Source organism: Rhinoderma darwinii, chromosome 2, assembly GCF_050947455.1.
Source record: "Rhinoderma darwinii isolate aRhiDar2 chromosome 2, aRhiDar2.hap1, whole genome shotgun sequence".
NCBI classification, from domain to species: Eukaryota; Metazoa; Chordata; class Amphibia; order Anura; family Rhinodermatidae; genus Rhinoderma; species Rhinoderma darwinii.
The window spans coordinates 46,954,272-46,980,739 of record NC_134688.1 but is presented as its reverse complement, the minus strand read 5'-3'; the positions used below and the strand labels follow the sequence as shown (position 1 = coordinate 46,980,739).

Below are 26,468 nucleotides of genomic sequence, written 5' to 3'. Positions count from 1 at the left end.
TCACACAGGCTCCACTGGCCGGAAGCCTTAAGCGCCAGGGAACATACAAACACGGCCTGTAGAGGTTCCAAGCAGCGAACGAGGCTCCCAGTCACCAAAAGACTGTAGTCCGGTCCCAGCGAAGCACCCAATGGCCCCGCACAGAACAGGAGAGAGGCACGGAGTGTCCTCTGACAGGTGGGTTGAAGAGGGGGAGCCACACTATCCTTGATGGCTCCAAGTGGAGACTTATGCCGACAGGTCACCAATGAGCCCCTATATCATCCCTGCCTTTGTTTAAAGGACAGGAAACAGTACTGGGGATGAAGGGAGTGTTCCCTCCTTTTAAATGAATCCAAGCTCGTGTTTCCTGTCCAGTTGAGGAGGCGGTCTCTCAATGGGTGCGGTCATAGGGCGATAGGGAAAATAAGGATTATGCTCAGTCCGGCTTAGTGAGAAACGGCTCGGGAGTAGGAAGGACCAAAGATGGCATACTTGGAGCATGGCAGGGAGGGATCAAGAATGACATTATGACTCTCAGTCTTGCTTTGCAGCTTTGACTGCAATGCTTAAAAGAACCTTGGATTTAGTGCCTAGAGCAAATAAGAATGGTATCAATGGAAACTAAGCGGGATGTTTCGCCGTCAAGTTTCGAAAGTAGTTAAGTACCCCGTTGTTGAACCTATCTAGAAAAAAAGTGTAATCTGCAAGAACACAATTACAACATTATAAAACGGGTAACGTGGCCTTCTGATGATTGCATTAACTGCGTAGCCAAACAGGTACAGTAATAGCACAATTGTATTGCCATGTAAGCGAGTAATATGGCTGTCTAGTTCTTAAAATAGGTGTGTAACCATGTCAGATACAGGGCCCTGCAACACAATCACTCTGCCGATTAAGTAATATGACTACCTGTGGCTCGCAATAACTGCATAGTTAGTCAAATACAGTGTGTAATGTTACACAATTGCTCTGCTAGGAAGGGCGTAATGTGGCTGTTTAGAGACAGCAGAACTGCATAAGCTAAGTGAGATAGGGCATGGAGCGTTAGCACAATTACTGCATAGTCAAAGGAGGTACAGCATGTAGCTTTAGCACAATTTCTCCGCTTGAGCAAGGGAGTAGTGTGGCTGTCTAGAGCTTGCAAAAACCGGCGTAGTCAAGAGAAACACAGCAGGTAGTATTAGAACAATTACTCCGCCTGGGTAATATGGCCGTCTAGAGCTTGCAATAGCTACATAGTCAAGTGAGATGCCGCATGCAGTACAATTACTCCCTCTGACTAAGGGGATAATGTGGATGTATTGGTGCTTGTAGTAGCGAAGTCAGATACAGGTTTATGCTTGAATGACTGTCAGCTACACCATCAACACACAATTACCCCGCATATGGAAGAGGGTAATGCGATTTCCAGCGTAGCAATGTCTGCTACCACATATGAGACACAGAGAAGGCGTGGAGGGGCGAACCTGAAGAAACGCCAGGCAGGTCCTACCGTATGCTTAATGTAGAGTTCTTGGACCGCAGGACACTATGGGCGTAAAGACAGGCATGGAACACTAGAGGGAGACAAAAAGAAGGCCTTCAGCCAATAGAAGTGAAGGATGAGGTGCAATTGACACTCAGGCGCCAAGAGTAGAAGGGAAAGGGCAGATCAATGCTGCACTGTACGGACATAGGAGAGGGTGCGGGGAAAAGACTTCCCCCTACTACCAGAGTAGAGTGCAGCCTAGTAGTCCACAATAAAGCCTTGACCTCAATTAGTGGTGATCCTGGGCTGCCTGGTGATGAACCATTCCAGACTTGGGAGAAATGTCTGAGAAAAGAAAAAAGTACACAGCGCCACATGGTGAAAGATAAACCTTGATAGGTAAGGTAATGGATAGCAATGGTAAGTAGTTACACTCACTGTAAGAGCTTGTACTGGCAGGTACAGCTTAGAGATGTAGGCAGTATTGTAACAAGGTTGCAGCTTTCAGTATCCAGGTACCGACAACAATAGTATAGTGCCGCGAGCAAATCGCAATTAAAAAATATATATAGGTTTTCAAAAAAATGTTTGAGAGAGCACTACACAATTGGAATGATAAAATGATAAAGCACCATTTTATCATTCCAATTGTGTAGAGGTTTCTCAAACATCCAGTTTTGAACATATCTTTTTTTGAAAACATATATATTTTTTAATTGCTATAGACTTGGGAGGAAGGCACAGTGAGCCCGTGCTGTGCGGGCATTCAAGTAGAGGAGCAGAGAGATCCAACGACCACAAAGAGCCGTGGGATATATTAATCCCGTGGCCGGGTCCGTGGCACGGATAAAGGGAAAAAAGAAGCGCAATGCAACCCAGCCCTAAGGGAGTCGGACGTTGCAGGTCAGAACCAGAGTGGGCCTGGCCCGGAAAGATGGGGGATGTGTAGATGGGCGGGAAAAGAAAGGGAGTAGGATAGGGGTTTGCATAGCGTTGTACTCACCATCTTCATCCGCTTTGCTTCGGCTACCCCATATTACCAGCGCGGTCACTCCTACAGTGTCTTTACACCCTGCTGGGAGAGCTTGCTAGAAGGTGAAGGGCATGCAGGTACACTGGGTAACCTCATGTCTTGTGGGCAACAGAGGAGTTGGACGGCTCTGTTCCACTTTGTCTTCTTGGAAGGGGGAGGAACAGTGAATAATTCAGCACGGTTCGCCCTCCCCACCAAGGAAAAAAACAAAAGGTAGGCCCTGTTGTTCCCGTTTCTCACCAAGAGAGGAGAAAAGACAAAAATAATAAAATAAACAAAGCAGAGAGGACCTGCACCCCATATATATGCAGCGATACTGAGCATGCTCGGACACTGCTCCATTCACGTTCTTTGTGGATTCCGGAGATAGCACTCGGAAGCCCCAAAGAAAGAAGGAGCATGAGCAGTACCGCTACATTCATATGTGGAGCACAGGGACAGCCAGGTAAGCCCACTCTTGGGGTCGCAGCGGATGGACCCCCACGATCAGATATTGATAAATATTGATTATGGGAAAACCCCTTTGATGATTCTAGGACTTGGTACATGTGATCTTGGTACAAACCATTTAAGTTACTGAAAACCACTGGAAGCTTTAATTGAACAGACCAGTTAACACGCTTACCACATCTCAAACTTAAAAACAGGTTACTTTATGGTAAATGTGACTTCTGTAGATGGGATGTGCATACTCTTGGCAAAAATTTGTCCAGAGAAGTTTTTTAATACTACAGCAAATGGACAAAAATTAAATTGACCAGATTCTGACGACATCTTTAAAGTGTAGCTAAATATTTGACAAACTTCTGATATGTCATAGTGACATGTCAGATGTTTGGATTGGTGGGGTCCGGGCACTGAGACCCCCCACCAATCGCTAGAACGAAGCAGCTGAAGCGCTCGTGTGAGCAGCTCAGTTTGCTGAACGTTTAGTTACACTTTAAAAGCCAATAATAAGAGCCTGAATCTTACCCTTTCTCATACAGTTAGGTCCAGAATTATTTGGACAGTGACAAAATCTTCATGATTTGGGCTCTGCTGCCACCACATTGGATTTTAAATGTTACAACTGAGATGCAATTGAAGTGTAGACTTTCAGGTTTAATTCAAGGGGTTGAACAAAAACATCCTGTGAAACGTTTAGGAAATGCAACCATTTTTCTACACAGACTCCTCATTTCAGGGGCTCAAAAGTAATTGGACAACTTAATATTACCATAAATAAAACGTTGTTTTTTTTTTCTCAATACTTTGTAGAGAATCCTTTGCAGGCAATAACTGCCTGAAGTCTGGACCCCATGGACATCACCACACGCTGGGTTTCCTCCCTGGTGATGCTTTGCCCGGTCTTTACTGCGGCTGTCTTCAGTTGTTGCTTGTTTGTGGGTCTTTCTGCCTTAAGTTTTGTCTTAAGCAAGTGAAATGCAGCTCGATCGGGTTGAGATCTGGTGATGGACTTGGCTATTGCAGAATATTCCACTTCTTTGCCTTAAAAAACTCCTGTGTTGCTTTTGCAGTATGTTTTGGGTCATTTTCCATCTGTCCTGTGAAGCGACGTCCAGTCAACCTTGATGCATTTGGTTCAATCTGAGCAGAAAGTAAATCCCTGAACACTTCAGAATTCATCCAGCTGCTTCTGTCTTCAGTCACATCATCAATAAACACTAGTGACCCAGTGCCTTTGGCAGCCATGCATGCCCATGCCATCACACTGCCTCCACCATGTTTTACAGAGGATGTGGTGTTCTTTGGATTATGAGCCAGTCTAAGTCTTCTCCATACTTTCTTCCTCCCGTCATTCTGGTACAGGTTGATCTTAGTTTCATGCTGTTCCAGAACTGTGCGACTTCTTTCGATGTTGTTTGACAAAGTCTAATCTGGCCTTTATATTTTTGGGGCTTATTAATGGTTTGCACTTTGTGGTGAACCCTCTGTATTTGCTTTTATGAAGTCTTCTCTTTATGGTAAACTTAGATACTGATACACCTACTTCCAGGAGAATGTTCTTCTCTTGGGTAGATGTTGTGAAGGTTTTTTTTCTTCACCATAGAAAGGATTCTGCGATCATCCACCACTGTTGTCTTCTGTGGATGTCCAGGCTTTTTGGAGTTCACCAGTGAGCTTTTTTTTTTTCTTTCAAGAATGAACCAAGCTGTTGATTTGGCCACTCCTAACATTTGTGCTCTCTCTGATGGATTTCTTTATTTTTTTCAGCCTAACTATGGTCTGTTTAAGTTGCATTGAGAGCTCCTTTGACCTCATGTTGTGGGGTCACAGCAACAGCTTCCAAATACCACACCTGGAATAAACTCCAGACCTTTTACCTGCTTAATTGATGATGGATTAACGAGGGCATAGTCCATGCAGTCCATTAAATAGCTTTTGAGATAACTGTCCAAATACCTTTGGTCCCTTGAAAAAGAGGCAGCTACATATTAAGGAGCTGTAATTCCTAAACCCTTCCTTAAATTAGGATGTGAATACCCTCAAATTAAAGCTGAGGGTCTGCACTTTAAGCCCATATTGATTATATAACTGTATATTCAATATGTTTTGGTAAATAGCTAAAATGCCAAAACTTGTGTCACTGTCCAAATAATTCTGGACCTAACTGTATATATGAAAGCACACTAAATTCAACGAAACACATAACCTACTGCCCACCCGAGTATACACCGCAACTATGGAATTTCAATCATGTCTTACTATACTTCAAATAACAGTTTTTATTACCTGGAGGTATCCATTACTAGCGTAGATCCATAATCAACAAATTCCACAACACAGGTGATAGGGTCATATCCTGTAATGGACTGTAATTTTGCTCTATGCAATAAACCATCTATGTAATAAACAGCAAGACAAGGCATAGCTGAAAATAAAAGGAGAAAAGTCAACATCTGTCTAACATGTGAAAGTCACGTGTATCCACTATAGACAGGGACCGTTACATTCACTTATAACCTGTTTTAAAATCTGTCAAGCATGGCAATTCATCCTGTTCAGAATTGATTTTATTAAGGATGGATTTAACAGGATCAGTGTCGCCATCACCAGACTCCCTAATCTGGCATTTTCCACTCTCATTCTTAATACAAATGAAGACCTGCAGAAAAGAAAAAGGAAAGCATTTAGTCCTTTATTAGGAAATTTCCTCCTGAAACGCGGTCATGTCCTCTGCAATTATCAGTAATGTTTGCATGAGAATAGGAAGGCACGGGAAACACCTTTATAAAATGTGAGTAGATGCAGTCAGCCATACAATTCACCTGCAGCGGCCACTGCAGGGAAAATGTAGTATTACATGTTACCAATTAAAGAGACTGTCACTAGTTTAGTAATGTCCTATCTCTTAGCTAATCTGATAGGCGCTGTCACACTGATAATGCAAGTGACAATTGTGTCCCACAACATTTATTTTTTCAAAAGTTTGAGCTTTTTGGTAAATATGCCTTTATTAGACAAGTGGGAGGTAACATCAGCGATTCTCCTGAGGTGGAGCTTCCTCACAGCCTCTGACGCGTCCTATCAGCATGAAGCTGCTTCACACAAAGTGTAAATGACTAAAGCTGGAGGGAAGGGGGATCACTTCAAACAAGCGCCATATTTCTGGCTGTGGACCACCTAGAACAGGTTCTGGTGGCATTAGAAAGGAGATTCTAATCTTTCATGTGACACCAGAATCGCAGTTCGAGCTGGGACACAACCGGAGATATCGCCAGTTGAATACACAGTCGGGAATGGAAGCCGTATACTATACAGAAAACATTACACCGCCCACAGTGAAAAAAAGTCCCCTAATATTTAGCTATTAGAGCCACATTAACATATTTAGAAAAATGCTCATAACGTTGCAAATAATAAAAGTTTTTTAAAACAAATCACATTGTAGTTATCAGCATCATAGCGCCTATTAGATTAGTTAGGAGATAGGGAATTAATAAACTGGTGACAGATCCCATTTAAATTAAATAGTATTACGTGGATGAGACGGGTCCACAAGAGCAAGACACACTCCATGTGAGCTAATAGGAGGGAGTCAAGAACGGTAAACACTCTCTAAGATGTCTGAAGACATCCCCCTATAGGAACATTTGGACAATTCCTTCAAAGAAGACCTGTTAGCTCTTCTGACAAGTCTGTATTAGTAAATAAATGTATTTCCGCAGCCATTTTTGGGATTTTCACTTTCGTTCCCCTCCCACCTGCCAAAAGCCATAACTTTTATATTTTTAAGTCAATATAGCCACGTGTGAGGGCTTGTTTTTGTGGGACGAGTTGTAGATTTTCATGGCACCATTTATTGTAGCATATAATGTACTGGGGAAAAATTATTTTGGGGTGGAAGATATGAAAAAAACGATTCTTCAATTTTTTTTGTGGCTTTGTTTTTACGGCGTTCACCTTCGGGAAAAACGGCACGTTAACTTTATTCTGCAGGTCAATACGATTACGGTGATACCAAATTTATATACTTTTCTTTTGTCTTACTACTTTTAAAAGGAAAAAACAGATTGTTAAAAATAAGATGTGTGTTTTGTCCCATCTTCTGAGAGACATAACTTTTTTTCCCCGTTGATTGAGCAGTATGAGGGCTTATTTTTTGCAGGGCGAGTGGTAGTTTCTACTGGTTCAACTTTGGGGGACATGAGACTTTTTGATCACTTTTTATTTAATTTTTTGTGGGCGATGAAGCGACAAAAAAAAAAATAATGATATATTGTAATAGTGTAGAGTGTGCTTGATGCAAAATGGGAAAAGTTTTGTGTTGAAACTTTGAAAATATATAATATATATATATATATATATTTTTTTTTTTTTATATACCGTATATATATTAAAAACTTTATTTTACTATATTTAACTTTATTTTTTAGAAGTTCCCCTAGGGGACTTGAACCAGTGATCGTTGGATCGCTTGCATGATATACTGCATTACTAATGTATTGCAGTATATCGTTCTACGGACGTCTCCTATGTAGTCGTGCCGGAAGCAGGGCTACACATGAGTACAAAGATGGCAGACCAGGGGGCCTTCGTCAGGCCCCCATGCCAACCATCTACACCCCGCGATTGCTTCGCGGGGTATCCATTGCAACAATACAGGGGGCCGTCCCCGTTTCTAACCACTTAGATGCTGCTGTTGACCGCGGCATATAAGGGGTTAAATGAGTGGGATCCCACTCATTACGCTTAAGTGTCAGCTGTAAGATACAGTCGACACACTCGTTCTATGGAGCGGGCTCAGCCCGACCTATACTGTAATATATATATATACACACACACACACACACACACACACACACACACACACACACACACACACACACACACACACATACATATATTGGATGTTGGGAAGGGGTTAAAGTAATAATCATTCTGGAACACTTTTTTTTTTTTTTAGAACGGCCTCTGTTACTCCTCCTGTAAATGTATGAATGAATTGACAAATGGGCATTACCATTCCCTTTCACAAGGTAAAGGCTTCCTGCTAATTGTGCCTATACAGCAACTGTGGGAGATTTTATTTCCAAACTGAAGCACCAATGTAACACCTTTATATATCACAACGGTGATAGACTTTATATAACGTACTTACATTATTGGGTGTTTCAACGTGTGTGACTTCCGCTTTATAGAGTTCTCCTGGGCGGGGCAGAGATTCTGAAGAATATTTAGGCAATAAAGGTGTTTCCAAATCCTTTTGAAGCAATTCCTAGAAATAAAGTTCCAACCAATTTTATTGCATACTTGTATTTTCCACTGTATTGTATTGCTATTTTAAACAAACTAATATAAATTAGTTTAAGAAATGTTTTTTTTTTTTTTTTTAAATAAACAATTTCACTCAAATTTGGCAATAAATCAGTGCTATTGCATGACACAGCCCTCCGGAGAAACCCCATTAACTACTCGAAGCATTATTTTGCACGGAACACCTTAAAGGGTTTATCCCTGTATAGAAAGTGATGGCGGATCATTAGGGAACTGCAGCACAATCGGTAGCCGGTTGAACGTAACATAAGTGTATATAGGATTTATTGGAAAGACATTTTGTTTAAAAAAACAATAATTCTAATGCCTTGCCATGAAGTAGAATGATTCAGGCTCCAGTCACAAATCTTCAGGACTACATTGCGGCAAACATCTTATCTACCTGCACACATTTTCTGCAGCCGTGGAAGTCCATTCACTAAATGTCAAAAATAAATATAGTTGACCTTGGTGCCCTTATATGATTTATTATTGTACTCCTTCATAAAGGAGGAGAACCTTTTCCATGGTCATACCTTTGAATTATTTGTGGCATCTTTACTGTATTCTTGGGGATAGATCCGCACTGCCAACTTCTGATCACCTCTTTGCATTCTTTCACCTTCCTCAACACCTAACACCACACAATCTCATCCCCCCTCTTGCAAGTTTCCATAACCCATATTCTGCTCTGGGTAATATTGTATTTCTTATAGATGTCCGCTTTTTTGTGTAAAAGTCTTGTGAAGACAACCTCTTTTCCATGTGCCATATTAGAAGATATGGATGACATAGAGGGGGTCACTATGTATCAATACAATTCAACTGCAGCGACCACAGCAGATGTAGCTTTCTCCAGAAATAACAGCTGATAACTGTGTGTATGTGGGGGGTATGGGAGGGGGCTGAAGAAGCTGGACCCACAGCTGATCGCCCTGCAACCTCCTGTTAAAGGGGTTTTCCAATACTTTTTTTTATTTTTTAAATCAATGCAATGTTCCTCTATTAAGATATTAGTGCACTCTGTCTAGCTTTTTCTTGATAATAAATGGTTTTAGTAACATTACTCCCTATTGTTTACCTGGAGAGGTTTGTTTTGCTCAGTAAGTTCATTCCTCTTCTCTTCCTGTGTTTCTCCTCCCTGCATGCACTGCTCTAGTCCCAGCATGCAATGTGCATGCAGCAGTGCACTTGCTCCGCCTACTACACCCAGCTCTACTAACTTCTGCAATCCCAGTCTTCATTTTGGTGCTCTCATTCTATTACTGCTAGCACAAGCTGAAATCACTGGATATCTGCGTTTTTAAACAACACTGACCCTATATGATGATACGTAAAGTTTGGTCTTTATAATTATAAGTTTTCTAAATGTATATTAACTGTTTATACAGTCTTAGTTTTAAATACTGTATTTTATATATATATATATATATATATATATATATATATATATATATATATATATATAAAATAAAAAAAATTGAATTCTAACATGTGAATTGGGATAAAAGGAGCAATACCTGTGGATCGCCGCTGCATCCTGTGTCGGAGATTCACAGTGAGCAAGAAAAAACTAAAGGGAAGCAGCGCTCCTAACTAGCCATCGATGAAAAATAATTCCCCTTCATGTAACTCTGCTACCTGTCAACTGAAAAGTCATCCACCACAGGGAAAAATGTTAGTCCATCATGTCTGATTCCCAGGTGTTTCTTTGCGGTACTCCTCTGTGTGGAAACATTTTTCACTCTGGCAGCTGATTTTTCCATTGACAGGTAGCAGAGTTACACAACAGGAAAACAAATTCCCCATCATGTAACTCTGCTACCTGTGAACTGAAAAGTCATCGGCTGTTTGAAGGGGGTGCACCGCTCGTATAAGCGCTGCTTCCCCTTACTTCATCACACTGTGAATCGCTAACTAGTTCGTATAGAAGCGAAGTATTGCCTAATTATTTTTTTTGGGCTTCCAGTTCAGTTCTGAAGTGGCTTTGAGGGGCCTATATATTAGACACCCCTATGAAACACGACATTTTAGAAACTAGACCCCTCAAAGTATTCACAACAGCATTTAGAAAGTTTATGCACAAAATGTTTTACCAGAGAAACGCAACTCAATACTTATTGTCCAGATTCTGCAGTAGAAATATCCCACATGTGGCCCTCGGGCGGTAATGGACTGAAGCACCGGCCTCAGAAGCAAAGGCGCACCTAGTGGATTTTGAGGCCGCCTTTTTATTAGGCACCATGTCCGGTTTGAATAGGTCTTGTGGTACCAAAATAGTGGAAACCCCCAAAAGGTGATCCCATTTTGGAAACTAGACCACTTGAGGAATACATTGTAGTTTTCTTGGGGTGCATGCAGCTTTTTGATCAGTTTTTATTCTATTTTTAAGTGGCGCGGTGACTAAAAAACAGCAATTCTATTGTTTTTTAATTCTATTTTTGTTACAGCGTTCACCGTGCGCTATAAATGACATATTCACTTTATTCTATGGGGCGATACGATTAGGGCTCATTTACACGAGCGTATTATACGTTTTTGCAACGCGCGTCGCAGGGACCTATGTTACTCTATGGGGCCGTGCAGACAGGTACGTGATTTTCACGCAGCGTATGTCCGCTGCGTGAAACGCACGACGTCCTATATTTGTGCGCTGTTCGCGCATCACGCACCCATTGAAGTCAATGGGTGTGTGAAAACCACGCATGTCGCACGGAAGCAATTCCGTGGGACGCGCGTGATTCACGCAACAGCACTGTAAAGGATGAATGAAAACAGAAAAGCACCACGTTCTTTTCTGTTTACAAACATCCAAACGGAGTGTCATAATGATGGCGGCTGCGCGAAAAGCACGCAGCCGCGCATCATAAAGGGCTGACGCACGCAGCCGCGCTTTTTGCTTGCACAAAACGCACACGCTCGTGTAAACTCGGCCTTACGGTGACACCAGATGTTTATAGTTTTTTTTATGTCTTATGGCGTTTGCACAATAAAATACGTTTTGTAAAAAATCATTCACTTTTTGTGTTACCTTATTCTAAGAGCCAGAACTTTATAATTTTTCCATCAATAAAGCCGTGCGAGGACTTATTTTTTGCGTAACGAACTGTAGTTTCGATCAGGACCATTTTTCGGTAAATGCAACTTTTTGATCTATTTTTAATACATTTTTTGGGAGATGAAGTGACCAAACAATTGTGATTTTGGTACGGTATATTATTATTTTCTTTTACGGCGTTCACCGCGCGGGATAAATAACGAAATAATTTTGTAGTTCAGTCCGTTACGGACGCGGCGATACCAATTATGTATCGTTTATTTATATATTTTTATTAATAAAAAAGGACTGGTAAGGGAAAAAAAGGGGGATTTTTTTAACTTTTAATTTCTTATTTTTACACATCTTTTTTAACTTTTTTTTTTACTTTATTACTTTGTCCCAATAGGGGACTTGAGGGCAGGAGGCCCTGATCGCTATTCTAATACACTGCACTACATCCGTAGTGCAGTGTATTAGAACTGTCAGCTATTCACTGACAGCAAGCATAGTGGGTCCTGACTTTGTCAGGACCCACTAGGCTTCCGTCGATGGCATAGCCGGACGCCTTTGTTTGGTGTCCGGTTGCCATAGTAACCATCGCCGGCCGCTATCGTGTAGCAGGCCGGCGATGGTAACTTAACCCCTAAAAACCCGCGATCTCTATAGAACGCGGCTTTTAAGGGGTTAGACAGCGGGGACACAGCGATCGGTCCCCGCTGTAGGAGCTGCGGCAGCTGCTGTACGAGACAGCAGCTGTCACAGCTCCTGCACCTGTCGGGAAGACGGCCGAAACGGCCGTTATTCCTGCAACTTCGTATACACACCTTCAACCTTGCGCATGCGCAGTGTAATATACACGGCCGCTGAAGACGCAGCCACATAATTTCACAGAGCATGCGCGGTGGAGTGTGTTCACCACGCATGCTCTAATTCAATAAAGAAGCACGTGGTACGGTTACGTCATTTTTGACGTAACCGTACAGTGTGAAAGCCGGAAACCGGAAGCAAGGCAGAAGACCAAATGGACGGGTCTGCACAGGAAGTGCAGATTTTGCATTGCTAAGGGGACGGCGACGGAGGAGGATATACGACGCTACAGCCATCTGATGAAACGTAAGTACATTGGAAAGTTATATCTTTTTCATTGTTTTATTTAAATAAATGTAATTTTTTAGTTCCGGAATACCCCTTTAAGGCCTCATGCACACGGCCGTATTGTGCTCAGTATTTTGAAGCCAAAACCAGTAGCGGAACATAAACAGAGAGAACCTATAAAGGAAAGATTTGCACCTCTTCCGTGTTTTGGACCCACTCCTGGTTTTGGCTTCCAAATACTGAAGCAAAATACTGACCAGAATGTCGTGTGCATGAGGCCTTAAAAAGGAGTTGTCTTTATGAGGCATCGCCTTTACAAATAACGAATACACATATAGTCTTCAATGAGAAAAGGCTTGAAAATGTAGTCATTTGGCTAAAACACGACAAAACATCAGCGCAACTATTTTTATATACACAAGTACCTACGGCACCGAGACTAGATAAAAAAATACACATTTACCTGGAAGTCAATGTGCCAAATTTTCTCTTGAGAAACTTTTGTAATGCAGTGCGTTTCCTGAAATGACAAATAGCTGTGTGTATCAATGTATCCATAGGCGATAGACAGAAATAATGAAGGCACATGGATGACGTCATATGTTAGAGCTGCTCCCCCTAGGTGGCATACACAGAGAAGGTAAACAATAAACACTGTTATTATCTATACAATCTGGCAAGGAAGCTGCAGATCAAACTGCTTATGCCTTTACTGTAGTCAGTCAACAGGTTACAATCTATGTCATGGCAGACTGTAGTCTGTAGCAGGTGATGGCACCTGTCCATAGCAGGAGCAATGCACCTAGGAAATATACCACATTGGCCATTCTACAAGATGCCAAAAAGAAACATACTGTAGTTAAAGGGGTTCTCAACTTTTAATTTATTTATAGAATAGGAAATCATACAGTTTTCTAATATACATAATTTACATATATAAAATTCTGCTCACATACCTTTCTTATACCAGTGGAGTTGAATTTGTCTAAGAAAAAAAAAACCATGGCATAGCCCACAGATGAGTCCATAGTAATGCATCCATAGAACTGAATGGACTAAAGATGGCGTCATGTGACCACTGATAATTAGGTAAGGGCCTGTTCACATCAGCATTGGCTTTCCGTTCCGGGGGTTCCGTCGGGTAAACCCCAAAACAGAAAGTCAAACTGAAACCACAGCTTCGCTTTCAGTCACCATTGATATCAATGGTTGACGGAAACATTGCTAATGGTCTCCGTTCGTCACCATTCCGGCAGGATTCCGTTTTAACGACGGAATCAATAGCAGAGTCGATTACCCTGTGGATGTATTACACAGGACCAATCTGTGGACTATACCATTCTACTGTGACAGGGGCCTCATGCACTATAATGAATGTATGTCAGCATAATTTATTTACGTAAGAACAAAAAAAAAACTGGACAACCCCTTTAATCTCGCTGCATTTTCATGATCAATTATTGCATTTCTTCACACAGGAAGCAAACCGTTTCATGCCTTTTAATGAGGGCACAGTACAGCTGGTCCTGCTGTAAGTGGCCCTAGATTTACTGATAAAATGAGGGGCCCACCTCTTACTTGCAATGCATTGGCCCCAAAGGTTTATTATACATTTGAATCTCTTCGGACAGCTGGTTACAGAGAGAGTAAGTAGGGAGAGAGAACTACAGAGGAAAAAGGAGTCGTCTGTAGCGTATCCACCACGTGTCATCGTACCCTTGGATTTGTGGACGGAAAATACACAGCTTATTACGGTAGCAGCAAAGTGGATGAGATTTTAACAAATCCAAATCTACGTGGAAATTGACCTGCAGATTTGAAAGATCTGCAGCATGTCAGTCTAGTTCTCGGATTTTCCCTGTGTATTTCACTCTGTTCAATAAGAGGGGTGAAAGCCACAACAAATTCTCCATGTTACACAGGCGGGTGGATTTTCAGCTGATTTTTCCATCCCGTGCGGAAGTAGCCTGAAACTGCAGCCCTTCTCTCCTGCTCGCAGCGGCTCAGGAGTAAGTCTAACAGCTGCAAGTCAGGAACCTTTAGGGGTTGGTTTTGCTACTGCCTGAGCACGGTGTTATTGTCAGTTTCTACATGGGGAGAAGAGACTGACGGAAGAACGAGTGCCCTGTACAAAAGTACAAAGTAAGAGCAGAAATCAGGATCTGTGTGATGTACGGGAGTCCCAGGAGGATATGTGTTTCTTGTGCCAGATCCCGTCTAATGCATGATTAACCCCTTCCCCCTGCTTGCATTCCGGGCCCTAATGACCAAGCCATTTTTTAAGTTTTTCCATCGTCACATTCAAAGAGCTATAACTTTTTTATTTTTGCGTCGACATAGATGTATAAGGTCTTGTTTTTTGCGGGACAAGTTCTACTTTTTAATAGCACCATTTTTGGGTACATAGAATTTATTCACTTTATTAACTTTTTTTGGGGGGGGATAGAAGAAAACCTGAAATTTCGCCACACTTTTTTGCGTCCTAAATCTACGCCGTGGTATAAATAACACAATAACTTTATTCAACGGGTTGTTAGGATTGCAAAGATACCAAATTTGTATAGATTTTGTATGTTTTACTACTTTTACACAGTAAAAACGCTTTTTGTTCAAAATTATTTGTTTTCGTGTCTCCATATTTGAAGAGCCATAACTTTTTTATTGTTCAGCCGATGCAGTTGCATGAGGGCATTTTTTTTGCGGGAAGACTTGTAGTTTATATTGGTACCATTTTGGAGTAGATGCGACTTTTTGATCACTTTTTATCACATTTTTTTTTAAGTCAGGATTAACAGAAGACCACAATTTTTCCATAGTTTTTTATGTGATTTTTTACGGCGCTCACCGTGCGGGTTAAATAATGTAATAGATTTATAGTCAAGGTCGTTACGGTCACGGCGATACCAAATATGTGTAACTTTTTTACTTTATTGTGTTTTTTTTAAAATAGTAAAACATTTTGTAATGGGAAAAAGTGTGTTTTTCATTTTTTTTTTTATTAACTTTAGTCAACTTTTTTTTAACTTTTTTACTAGTCCGACTAGAGGACTTTAATATGCGATCCTCTGATCGCTTTTATAATACACTGCAATACTTTTGTATTGCAGTGTATTACTGCCTGTCCGTTTAAAACGGACAGGCATCTGCTCCTCTGGCATGACCTAGCAGGCATTCACTACAGGCAGACCTTGGGGCTTATATTAGGCCCCCGGCTGCCATCGGAGACACAGACACTCAGCGATCTTATTGCCGGGTGTCAGTGGGATGAGAGGGAGCTCCCTCTCTCCAAAACCACTCAGATGCGGCGCACGCTATTGAGAACCGTATCGGAGGGGTTAAACGGGTGAGATCGATACGAATACCGATCTCACATGTTCGAGCAGGGATGCCCCAGCTACCTCTGGTAGCTGAGAGCAGGGACATTAAATCGGCTCTCTGCTGTGTTTACTTTATTCTGATGCAGCGCTGTGAAACGGCTATTGCATCAGAATAAAGCCCACTAATGACCGCCGTGAAAAGGCTCATCAGCGGTCATTAAGGGGTTAAGAAAACGAGGGTAGGTATGAGATTATAGAATATATGGAGGCGGGAAATAAACAATTTGCTTTCCTGAGATCTCTGTGCTATACTTGGGGTCAGAAGATGTGTGCTTTTGCATCTGGATCTTATTTCGGACCCATAGGAGGAAGGGGGTATATGAGTTACTGTGCTGGTGATACTTGGGTGGTTGTAGGAGTGTTCGTCCTATATAAGAACACATTTAAATTGTCCCTTTCACCATATTAGCTAACCATTATGGCGGAGTTCATTGATATATATTTTAATTGAATATTTCACCACAGACTGTGCTGCACGTTGTGTATGATGTGAAGAAATAAAGATAGAACTACTTGGCTTCCATTCAGCATAAAGTCTCATTGTGCAGCCGATAAATAAGCGACCTAGAACCCTGTGACCAAAAGAGGCATCAGAGGATGCGAAATGTATAAAACGTATATAGCAAGGACCACACATGTATAGCACAAGCTCTGTTTTGAACCACCCAAGAAGCGGCCACCACTCAAGCGGGCCTTCACCCGAAAGGAAGCTCTCTGCCCTATGATTGGTATACCTCACCAATGGTTGACCGAATCCAGCGGGCTATGGTTGCTGTGGATGCCACCATGCCCCGCCTGGGACCCTCTGGAACCACAAAGAGTCTGACCAGTGAAATTAAGAATTTTTCAAGAGGTAAATCCGCAATGCGCAGACTACATCAAACGTGTGGAGGGACCATTCCCTAAAATTTTAAGCAAAGGGGGAAAAACCGGAGAACGATATCCTCGTTGATGTGAAAGGCTAGTGCTACCTTTGGTGCAAAAAGTGGGACCAGACGGAGATTTGCAGGACTGGGCCGACAATTCGGAGGCGCACCTAATGAAGGTGATAGCCACCAAAAAGGCTATCTTCCAAGAAAGAAAGCGAAGGGAGATGCCACCTAGAGGCTCAAAGGGGAAAGACTGCATGGCTTCCAGGACCAGTTTGAGATCCTGTGGAACCATGCGGCTCATGGTAGGATGGGCACAGCATGGGCCACCACTTGTAGAATAGTAAGGGCAGCTGACTTAGTCGCCAAGGAGAACTAAAAGAGGATGGATAGGGCTGAAGCCTGACCCTTGAGGGAGTGAAGATCCAGGTCAATAACCACACCTGCCTGAAGGAAGGACAGCAAGCGAGTAGAAATTGCAATGGCTGAAACATATCCTCTTCACGCCAAATGAAAAAAGCCTTTCAAATTTCCTGGTAGATCCAGTAGGAAACCGGTTTTCTAGCCTGGGTTTTCCAATAGTTTTATTTTTTAATCACTGCAATGCTTCGATATGTATATAATAATACCCCCAGCATATCGTTATCTATTTTTTATTTTTTTTTCATTTACAATTACGCTCCAATGATTACATATTGAGGTTTGTTTACCTCTGTTTCTTCGTTCCGTTGCTCTTCCGGTCATTGTGTTCCCTGCATGCACTTCTTGTGTCCCAGCATGCAATGCGCCGGCAGCAGGGACTTATCACTCCTACTACACCCAGATTTAAACCATATCTAATCTCTGAAATAAATTTGATTTTACTGCGCATGCGTGATTGTAATAAAAATATGTTGGAACGCGCAGGTGCTCGTTCATGAAGACGTCGTTCGGAAGAGTCCACGACAGGGACGTCACAGATGACGCACTGTTCGAACAGAAGACCAGAAGAGGAGCTCGTCCGGAAGTACTGAACGAAGAAGACCAGACGGGAGATTAGTGGAAGTGAACATTTCTGATGCTGGCAGAGCGTGGCACTACTCGGTAGTAGACCAAAAATATAAAGTGTTTGAAGCAGCACAAATCCAGATATCAGGAGCGGTGACACGCTGTAAGATCAGACAAACCCAGTCTGGCTTGAGAAAGACCCTCCACTTGTCACGGGTCGAAACGTTGCCATTTTTTACTGGATGTTTGACCAATAAAAGAACATATTGATTGAAATTTGGGAGACGTGTGCTGCTGTTCAACCATGCTTTTTCTGAGGACTACTTGGTAGTAGAAGACATCTGCAGCTTTGAAACTTTAAGTATATTACAAAGTAGGGATGCACGATGCATCGAAACTTCGATACGGTTTCGATACTGTGCACCCCCAAACGGTTCGATACCGTTATTTCATGTATTTCGATACTTAGCTGTGCGGCCGCACGGCTTAGTATAGTAACACATGAATGTATGAGAGCGGGGCTGCGGCTGTGTAACACAGCCAATGCCCCGCTCCTGAGTCCTGACAAGTGTGCGCGCGGTCAGCATGAGGTGATGCGGCCAGCACTGAAATAATGAGCGGCGGCACTGAAGACAGAACATGGCGGGCGCACTGCAAAACACCCCTATGTTCTGTCTTCAGTGCCTGAACTGCCGCTTGTTGATGCAGCGCTGGTCACATCCCCTTATGCTGACCGCGCGCGCACTTAATGTCAGGAGCGGGGCAATAGCTGTATTACACAGCCGCAGCACCGCTCTAACGGCGGAGATCAGAGAAATCTCTCATCGCCGACGCTATTCTCCTTAATCAAATCTGACTACAGCATTTAAGAGGAAGTGAGAAGGGGGGGATGCTCCTTGGATCGCGTCACAGGGAATCCTGGTGACGCGATTGAGGGACATACCATATATGGGCAGACAGCCCAGGGTCCATTGAAGGACCGCAGGGCTGTCTTACCATATTTCCTGTTGTTAGGGCATACTTAGGTATGTCCTAACTGCCGCCTGTGTGCTATCCGTACACAGGCTAATGTCCTGGCATATAGATATATGCCAGTACATTAAAGTTTAAAAATAAAGTTAAAACAAAGTAATATTAAATTAAAAAAAACACACTTTTTTTTAACAATAAACATTAAAATAAGTCTCAATACATAAAATATACACATATTCGGTATTGGCGCGGCCGTAATAACCTTCACAACAATTTTTTTGCATCATTTATGATGTGTACGCTGTAGAAAAATAAAATAAAAACTGCGTTCTTTCACTTATTGTGGGGCACGAGGTGTGCTGAATTTAACCTCCATGTGACCTTACATTAATAGTAATTAACCCCATCATGTGCCTTACACATTAACCCCATCATGTTTCTCAGTCATAATGGGTTAATTACTAATAATGTAAGGCACATTCAAAATTCATCACACCACGCGCCTCACAAACAAAATGGAAGAACTTTTTTTAATTTTTATATTATGGTTGGCAAAGTATCGTTTTAGTATCGAAATCGCAATACTACACGAAGTATCGGTATCGAAGTCCAAATTCTGGTATGGTGACATCCCTATTACAAAGATAGTTTATTACATACGTATAATGTATTGCACAATTGTTTTTCAAAGGTGGACAACCCCTTTAAGCATGGTCTGGATGACCTGGTCAGAGAAATCTCGAACTCTCAGTATGGTGGCTTCAACAGCCACATTGTTACATAAAGAGTAGGTAAACTCGGGTAGAAGAGCGGACCCTAAGATAGGTCTTCACAGAGGGAAAGATGCCTGGAGGCATCAGCCAGTACCGAAAGCAGGTCATGGTCTGGAAGTCACCAGGTGACTTCCAGACCATAACATGAACGCAGGCAGTTTGTAGTTAAGTCTGGAAGTCATGAGGCCAACGTCCGGTACACCCCACCAAGTGAAGAATTCTCAAGTGCAAAGAGCACTGGAACATATGTTTCTGCCCATTTAAGGATTTTAGTTACACCTATACATGGCTGTTGTTCTGCGGGTCCTGCCTGGATGGTTTAAGCAGGTGACTACTGTCACGGTGTCAGTCTGCACTGACGGGGTGCCCAGAGAAGGTCAAGTGGTTGACAGACAGAAGAATGGCCCGAACTTCCAGGATAAAGGTAATGAGTGAGGACTCCTAATGGGACCACATACCCTGAAAAGTGCGGTTTTGAAGGGCCCCCAAGTAGGCAAAGAGACTGGTGTCTGTAGTTAGGACCAGCCACTGAAGCGGTAGGAAGTAGCGACCTAGGGTCAGTTTAGGGGAGAGTAGCCACCACTTAAAAGAATGACAGACTGACAAGGGTAGGAAAATGGTCCAGGGAATCCAAACTTGTTCCAATAAGTTAGAACAGCTCGCTAAAGGGATCGGGTGTGGAACAGGGCGTAAGGAATCGCTTCCATTGAGGAGACCATCAGGCCAAACACCCTCATGCATTGTCTGAAGAGACTGGACGTTCTGTTGGAGGGAGTGAAGCTCCTTTAAAGGGGGAAGGATCCTGGCCTGATTTGTGTCAAAAGCCGTGCCCAGAAAAGTTAGGCACCAAAAGGGTGAGTAGGAAGATTTGGCAAGGTTGACTATACAGCCAAAGCGTGAAAAAGTGTCCAGTGGGATTTGCAGGCTCTCCAAATTGGCTGACCACAATGGTGCTTTATCATGAGGTCGTGCAAATAATGATGACTAGGACACCTCAAGAGTTAAGAAAAGCCATCATGGAGTACAGGTGGGACTGTTGCCAACCCGAATGGCAGAGCCACAAATTGGTAGTGGTTGGATCAGATTGCAAAGCAAAAGGCACAGTTGGTGGGTCTTGCCGATGGATATGTGCAGGTGAGTCTTTAATCTCCACGGATGACAGGAACTCCCCCCTTGTTCCATCGGTGAATTCACCAACCTCAGAGAAGCGCCAGACCCGGACGTACCAGTTGAGGCGCTTTAGATCTAAGATCGGTCGCATCGTTCCTTCCATTTTTAGGCCCATGAAATGATTTGAATAAAGATCACGGAAGCGTTCCCATGGAGGAACAGTAACAATTATTCTCTTGTAGAGAAGAAACTAGAATGCCAGAACAAAGGCGGAAGCCTTGGACAGATAGCATAAGCCAAATAAATCTTCAGCTATTAACCTTAGACGGTTATTTTTGAATCTACAACTTCCAGCTGACAACTCGGGTAAACGGGTACTCTGCTCTCCAGACGCAGCAAAGGCCTGTGACAGTGTGGAATGGGCATACCTATGGGCAGTACTTCAGAAAATGGGCTTTGGGGACTCAATTATCTCCTGGATTCGGATGCTATATGATAGACCTGTGACTAGAATTACAGTGAATAACTTTTTGACTGCTGCATTCCCGTTGGGTAGAGGTACAAGGCAGGGGTGCCCGCTTTCTTCGTTACTTTTTGCCATAGCCATAGAACCATTAGAAATATTGATTAGGGGTTCTGACATGGTGAACAGGAGGGTAAACTGGCGTTGTCCGCGGATGACATGGTACTGTTTTTGGAGGATAATGCTTCCTCCTTGGATGCAGCTATGACAGATATTAGGGAGTTTGGTCGATTCTCAGGATTGACCATTAACTGGTCCAAGTCTGTCCTGATGAAGGTGGATGATACACTCACAGGCGCCATATGACGATCTCCCTATGAAATGTATCACCTCCTTTAAATATCTAGAAGTTGAAATATACATGAAACTGGAGGAATTTGAACGATTAAATTTTACCCCCTTACTGGCCAGCTTTAAACTAGTCATACCTCTGGCCTTATATCCCTTATATACAAAAGTATGATGCGATTCCTTGATGACTCCCCTTCCATGCTGCAAAGTAAATGGGAAAGAGATCTTGGGCCCATAGAAGAGTCAGTGGAGAGATATATTGTCACGGATCCCTAAACTCTCTCTGAATGAGGCGCACACCGTATTTCTCATCTGTTTCTGATACATTGGGTGTACGGAACGCCGGAATTTCTAACTAAAATTGGGGTCAGGGACTCCTCCGACTGTCCCAGGTGTGGTGGAGAACCTGACACATTGATACACATGATGTGGCAATATATGCAGCTGCGACAGTTCTGGTCTGAGGTAGTGGACACTATCGCTTCTATATATCGGGTGTCAGTAGATTTCATTCCGTTTGTATGTGTCCTGGGGAATGTGGAGGATATTTCAATCTCTGAACATGTTAACCTGGCCGTTGCTCGTATGCTGTATGTGGCTAGGAAGCTTATTGCACAACATTGGCTGGATGACAAACCGCCTACGCTATCGGAATTCTGTAACAAAGTAACGTGGTTAACAGGTATGGGGAGATATTTTTTTACACGGCTAGAAATGTTAAACATGCCTTCTATAAAATATGGTCTCCATGGGTGGAAAGTAGGGGCCTGAGTTGCAGTCTAGTATGAGGTAGATGGGTGGATAATATACGCTGCTTAGAGGAATCTGGTCGGTCTTAGGGGGATTAAGTTAAATCTTATCTGAATATGTCATCGATATGTAGATGGTATTTTGTATATTTGATACTGATCTCAGTGCTGATTATTATGTAGTCATGAGCATGCATACTTTGGAAGAAGAGGGGTGGGGGGTGTTATATCTGTGTTGCGATACTGTGTCGCAAATGTGTTTTTGTTGAAAATAAAAAATTACTTGATTAAAAAAAAAAGAAATCACTACAGAATTTTTAACCTAAAAACGGCATGATGATAAAAAGGTAGGAGATCCACTTTAAGTCTTGGCCTTATTCTTAAAATTTAGATATATCTGAGAGAAATTATTATCCTAAATTTGTAGATAATGAAACCGTTTTTCTTCCAAGATCAAGGTATAGTCGTAGCTGAGGAATCTTTCAAGAGCAGAAAAAAACTTTAAGAATGTTATCAGGGAAAATAATCCAATAAAGCAACTGTGATGGTCACTTTATTTTGAAATGAATGGAAGATCTAAAAAAAAGCGAAGGGTCCTTTTTCATGGCGCGATAAAAGCCGTAAAAACAAGCGCAGTTAATCTGTGCTCGTTTGGTCCTTTCACAAGGAGCAATGATAGGTTATGTCTAGGGATGAGCGTTGGCTATTATGATCGTTCGTCCCCATACATTTGCATCATGTTAGCAGCACATCTCCCTGTTTACATAGGGAGATGTGCTGCCGACTAGTGACCATCTTATTGGCTGCATAAACACGCAGATGAGTCGATGAACGATCTCGTTCATCACCTTATCGATGTCCTGCAATGATCCAGATCATAAAGCTTGATTGCTCGATCATTGGCCTGTGTAAAAAAGCCTTTATTGAGTATTTAATATAAATGTATTGATAAACGGCACAACATTAAAAACTTAGATGTGGTCAGGTCATTCAATAGTCCCAAGAAAGTATATAAGACCACTGTAGCGGCAGAAGTCTTCAGGTCAGGATGGAAGAAATATTTTTTTAGATACTACTACCTACTGTAGCAGGAGTTCGGCACTCATTTTACTTTAGAAAGTGTTATAACATGGATTTTATAAGATGTCTGAAACATGCAACAGGAATGCATAGGTGCAGGCGGTGGTACAGCCATACTGCGATGTCCAATCTAACTCATATTAAAGTTGCTGAATTTGCGATCTAAACAACTGCTTAAAAATACAGCTGCACTATACACTAGAACGGTCTATCGTCAAACACTTACTATTTCTGTATTTTTCTCACAATCTTTGGGAATACCATGGGCGTATTGCTCCAAAATAGCAGAGACTGAAGCATTACCACAATATATACGAACAGATGAAATACCATGAGAACATTGTGGAGGCTCCTGTGGAATATAAAAGGGTTACGTACAAGTGCATCAGTTAGCAGAATAAAATCTTTGAAGCGATTAGCAAATTAGTAGAGAACGTAAAAAAAATAAAAAAAAAATATTCTAGATTACATAGGGAATCATACAATCAAAGTAAGAGTTACTGATAAAACCATACCATTCCCCTGAGTAAAAACAGCATAAATGATCTGGAATAACCCCCTGACCATCGTAACATGGGCTGGTCCACAAGTACAAAAAAAGATGTCTGTTATTTATCTTTTAGAAACAGCGCTACCTTGGTCACGGCTGTATCTGGCATCGCAGATCATTGACAAGAGTGGCACGGATTCTTGAAAAATGGGTTTAATTCTAAAGACATCTTGGTAATAAATACATCATGTGAAATTCTGCACTTAACATTCCTACGTAACAAAAGCAATACAGACTAATAGTCAAATGAGGCAACTGCCGGGAGTCCTGGTTTTTATGGACTTCACAGTTCTCTCTCTAATTTATATACTGGTGATGGGGCCCTAAGTGGCCCTTGACTAAACCTATGGGCCACGAATGACATTTAATATCCCGTCCAACATTTGGAGAAGTGGCTGCACATGCACGTGATTATAGTATATGTGACAAAGATTCAGCTGAGTATGTGTGGTCTGCTATGGAGACTTACCATGCATGTGTGGCCATACTTTATCTTCAGACCTCATATTAAAAGTACACAGCTCTATGTATAAGCTTTGCTGCCCTGCATGCATATACTTTGTTTGTGTCACAGACAGCAATATACAAGTCAGTATATATGTGAAACACCCAAGAGGGAAGCCTGGGGCTGCAGGGGACTTGTGTCTCATTTAGAATTAAAGGGGTTCTCTGGGACTAGAACACTGATGGTCTATATGAAGGATAGTCCATCAGTGTTTGATCAGAGGGGGGGGGGGGGTCAAGCCTCTGGGACCCCTGTTCATCAGCACAAGGAACAGGTTGCGAGTGCCTCACAATTGGATAGGACGAGCTAAAGCTCCAGGCACAGCCGTTCGCACGTACAAGCCGCTGTGTGCCTATGTAAACAAAAGCCCCTTTTTTGTGCTGATTGCCAGTGGTCCCAGGGGTCAAACCCCCACCGATCAAACATTGATGGCTTATCTGAAGGATAGTCCTCCAATGGCATAGTACCAGAGAACCCCTTTATGCTGCAAAAATAAATACTATAAATATTAAGCTGGCATCCTGCAGAATGTCTGTACTTCTAAGAAGATCTTTTTTAAGCCTTGGCCCGGGTTATTAGATACAGGGCTGGGCAGAAAATTGAATCGGTATGAATCTGAAGGAAAGCTTTGCTCGATTCTGGGACATAAGGAAATCTTTATATAGTTAAAGAGCAAAATAATCTCTAAAAATGCTCAAATATGGAAGACACGTTTTCTGAAGCATTGCTACAATATTGCTAAAAGCAGTGACAAAAGTGATAATTTAACCATTTTTGATTTTTTGAAGACAAAAACAAAAAGATACCACAATATGAATGGTGACAACTCTCTCCAACAGAAGTTCTTTAAGAAACTGAATTGCATCCGGTTGCCAGTGGTCACCAACCTAATAAATAAATGAGTAAGTGAATATTAAAAGACAGCCCAAGAAAAAAACACGTCATTCATAGATCTAACTGGTAGTTCATCCTCATGTTTGATTTACATTGAACGTATCAAAATGTAAGAGAGGCAATTCCACATGTGAACACAAACAAGCTGATCTAATAATACGCAATAGAAGTCAATGGACAATGGATCCAACTGTAAGGCCCCATGCACACAAACGTGTTTTTGCGGCCGCAATTCCCCCGAAAATCCACAGGAGAATTGCGGCCCCATTCTTTTCTATGGGGCCGTGCACACGACCGTAGTTTTTACAGTCCGTGCATGGCCCGGGAACCCGCACCGCAGAAAGAACGGGCATGTCCTATTACGGACATCTTCTGCGGTCCGGGCTCATTGAAAACAATGACGGCGGCCATGTGCATGTCATACGATTTGCGGGCGGCCCGCGGCTGCCAGTCCGCAGCCGCCCGCCCCGAAAATCACGGCCGTGCACACGGCTACGGTCATGTGCATGAGGCCTAAAGCACATGTTCTTTAATTCCCACTTAGAATTATTTTTTTTAAAAAAACCTTATTGCATCTAGATACCTAATGCCTTATGATTTACAATCAATATTGTATTACAATATAATATATACAATTGAATGATAAATTACTTTTTTACTGCATTGTTGAGCCGTTTCTTAGGGGAACTTTTTACTTAGAATTTAGAAGCAGAAAAGTCAACCTCAACATGAGTCTTAAAGGCTATGTACACCTTTGGAAGAATTTTTTTTTTTTTTAGTAAATCAATGTGTTACGTGTTAAGTAATTTTTTAATTGACTAATCTTTTTTTTTAATTTATTTTTTTTACTTTTTACGATACAGCTTCCATGTATCCTGTATACGTGGAAGCTGTAGCGTTCTCTCTTAGCTGAATCCGTCAGTTCAGCTGAACTGATGGCTCGGCTAAGAGCGGGTCCTGTAAGTCTCTAATACAAAGGATCCACCTTATTTCGATCACATATAAGCTATGAACTCGGATTCAGCTGAGAGAGAACTATGGAGAGGACTAGGAGTTACGTCCCTTTTGTACTTCTTATTTTGTTTATTATTGAATACTAGGCGGAAGTCGGACAGACTGTTTTGGGTACTTTGAGAGCTCAGCGAATACGTCGATGTGTGCACCTATCAATGACCGTGCCTGGTGCGGTCTCTGATCCTCAGTGCATGTGATATGTGATCTTATGAATGTCAAAGTCGGCAGACTTGGCCAAGGAGTGATGACGGTGGAACGCATGCTATGCCCTCCTACTGATTGCAAGTTGTATTTTTCTTCTTGGAAATAATGAAGTACCATAAGGGAAGCGATATACAGTATATGTGCTTTTGTTTTTTAGACTGATGGACAACACATTTTATTATTGAAGTCAAA

At 42.1% G+C, this 26,468-nt stretch overlaps 1 protein-coding gene across 7 annotated transcripts in view; it reads right to left on the bottom strand.

The window, feature by feature from the left end:
- The window catches only part of RNF17 (ring finger protein 17), a 318,008-nt gene that overhangs the window by 53,914 nt on the left and 237,626 nt on the right, over nucleotides 1–26,468 (bottom strand). For all 7 annotated transcript variants that reach the window (XM_075851603.1, XM_075851604.1, XM_075851605.1 and 4 more), the window contains 6 exons: nucleotides 24,971–25,051; nucleotides 23,336–23,461; nucleotides 12,842–12,898; nucleotides 8,089–8,205; nucleotides 5,451–5,592; nucleotides 5,220–5,358 (listed from right to left, as the gene is read on the bottom strand). In XM_075851603.1, coding sequence (XP_075707718.1) covers nucleotides 5,220–5,358; nucleotides 5,451–5,592; nucleotides 8,089–8,205; nucleotides 12,842–12,898; nucleotides 23,336–23,461; nucleotides 24,971–25,051 — 662 coding nt within the window. The remainder of the gene's footprint in view (nucleotides 1–5,219; nucleotides 5,359–5,450; nucleotides 5,593–8,088; nucleotides 8,206–12,841; nucleotides 12,899–23,335; nucleotides 23,462–24,970; nucleotides 25,052–26,468) is intronic.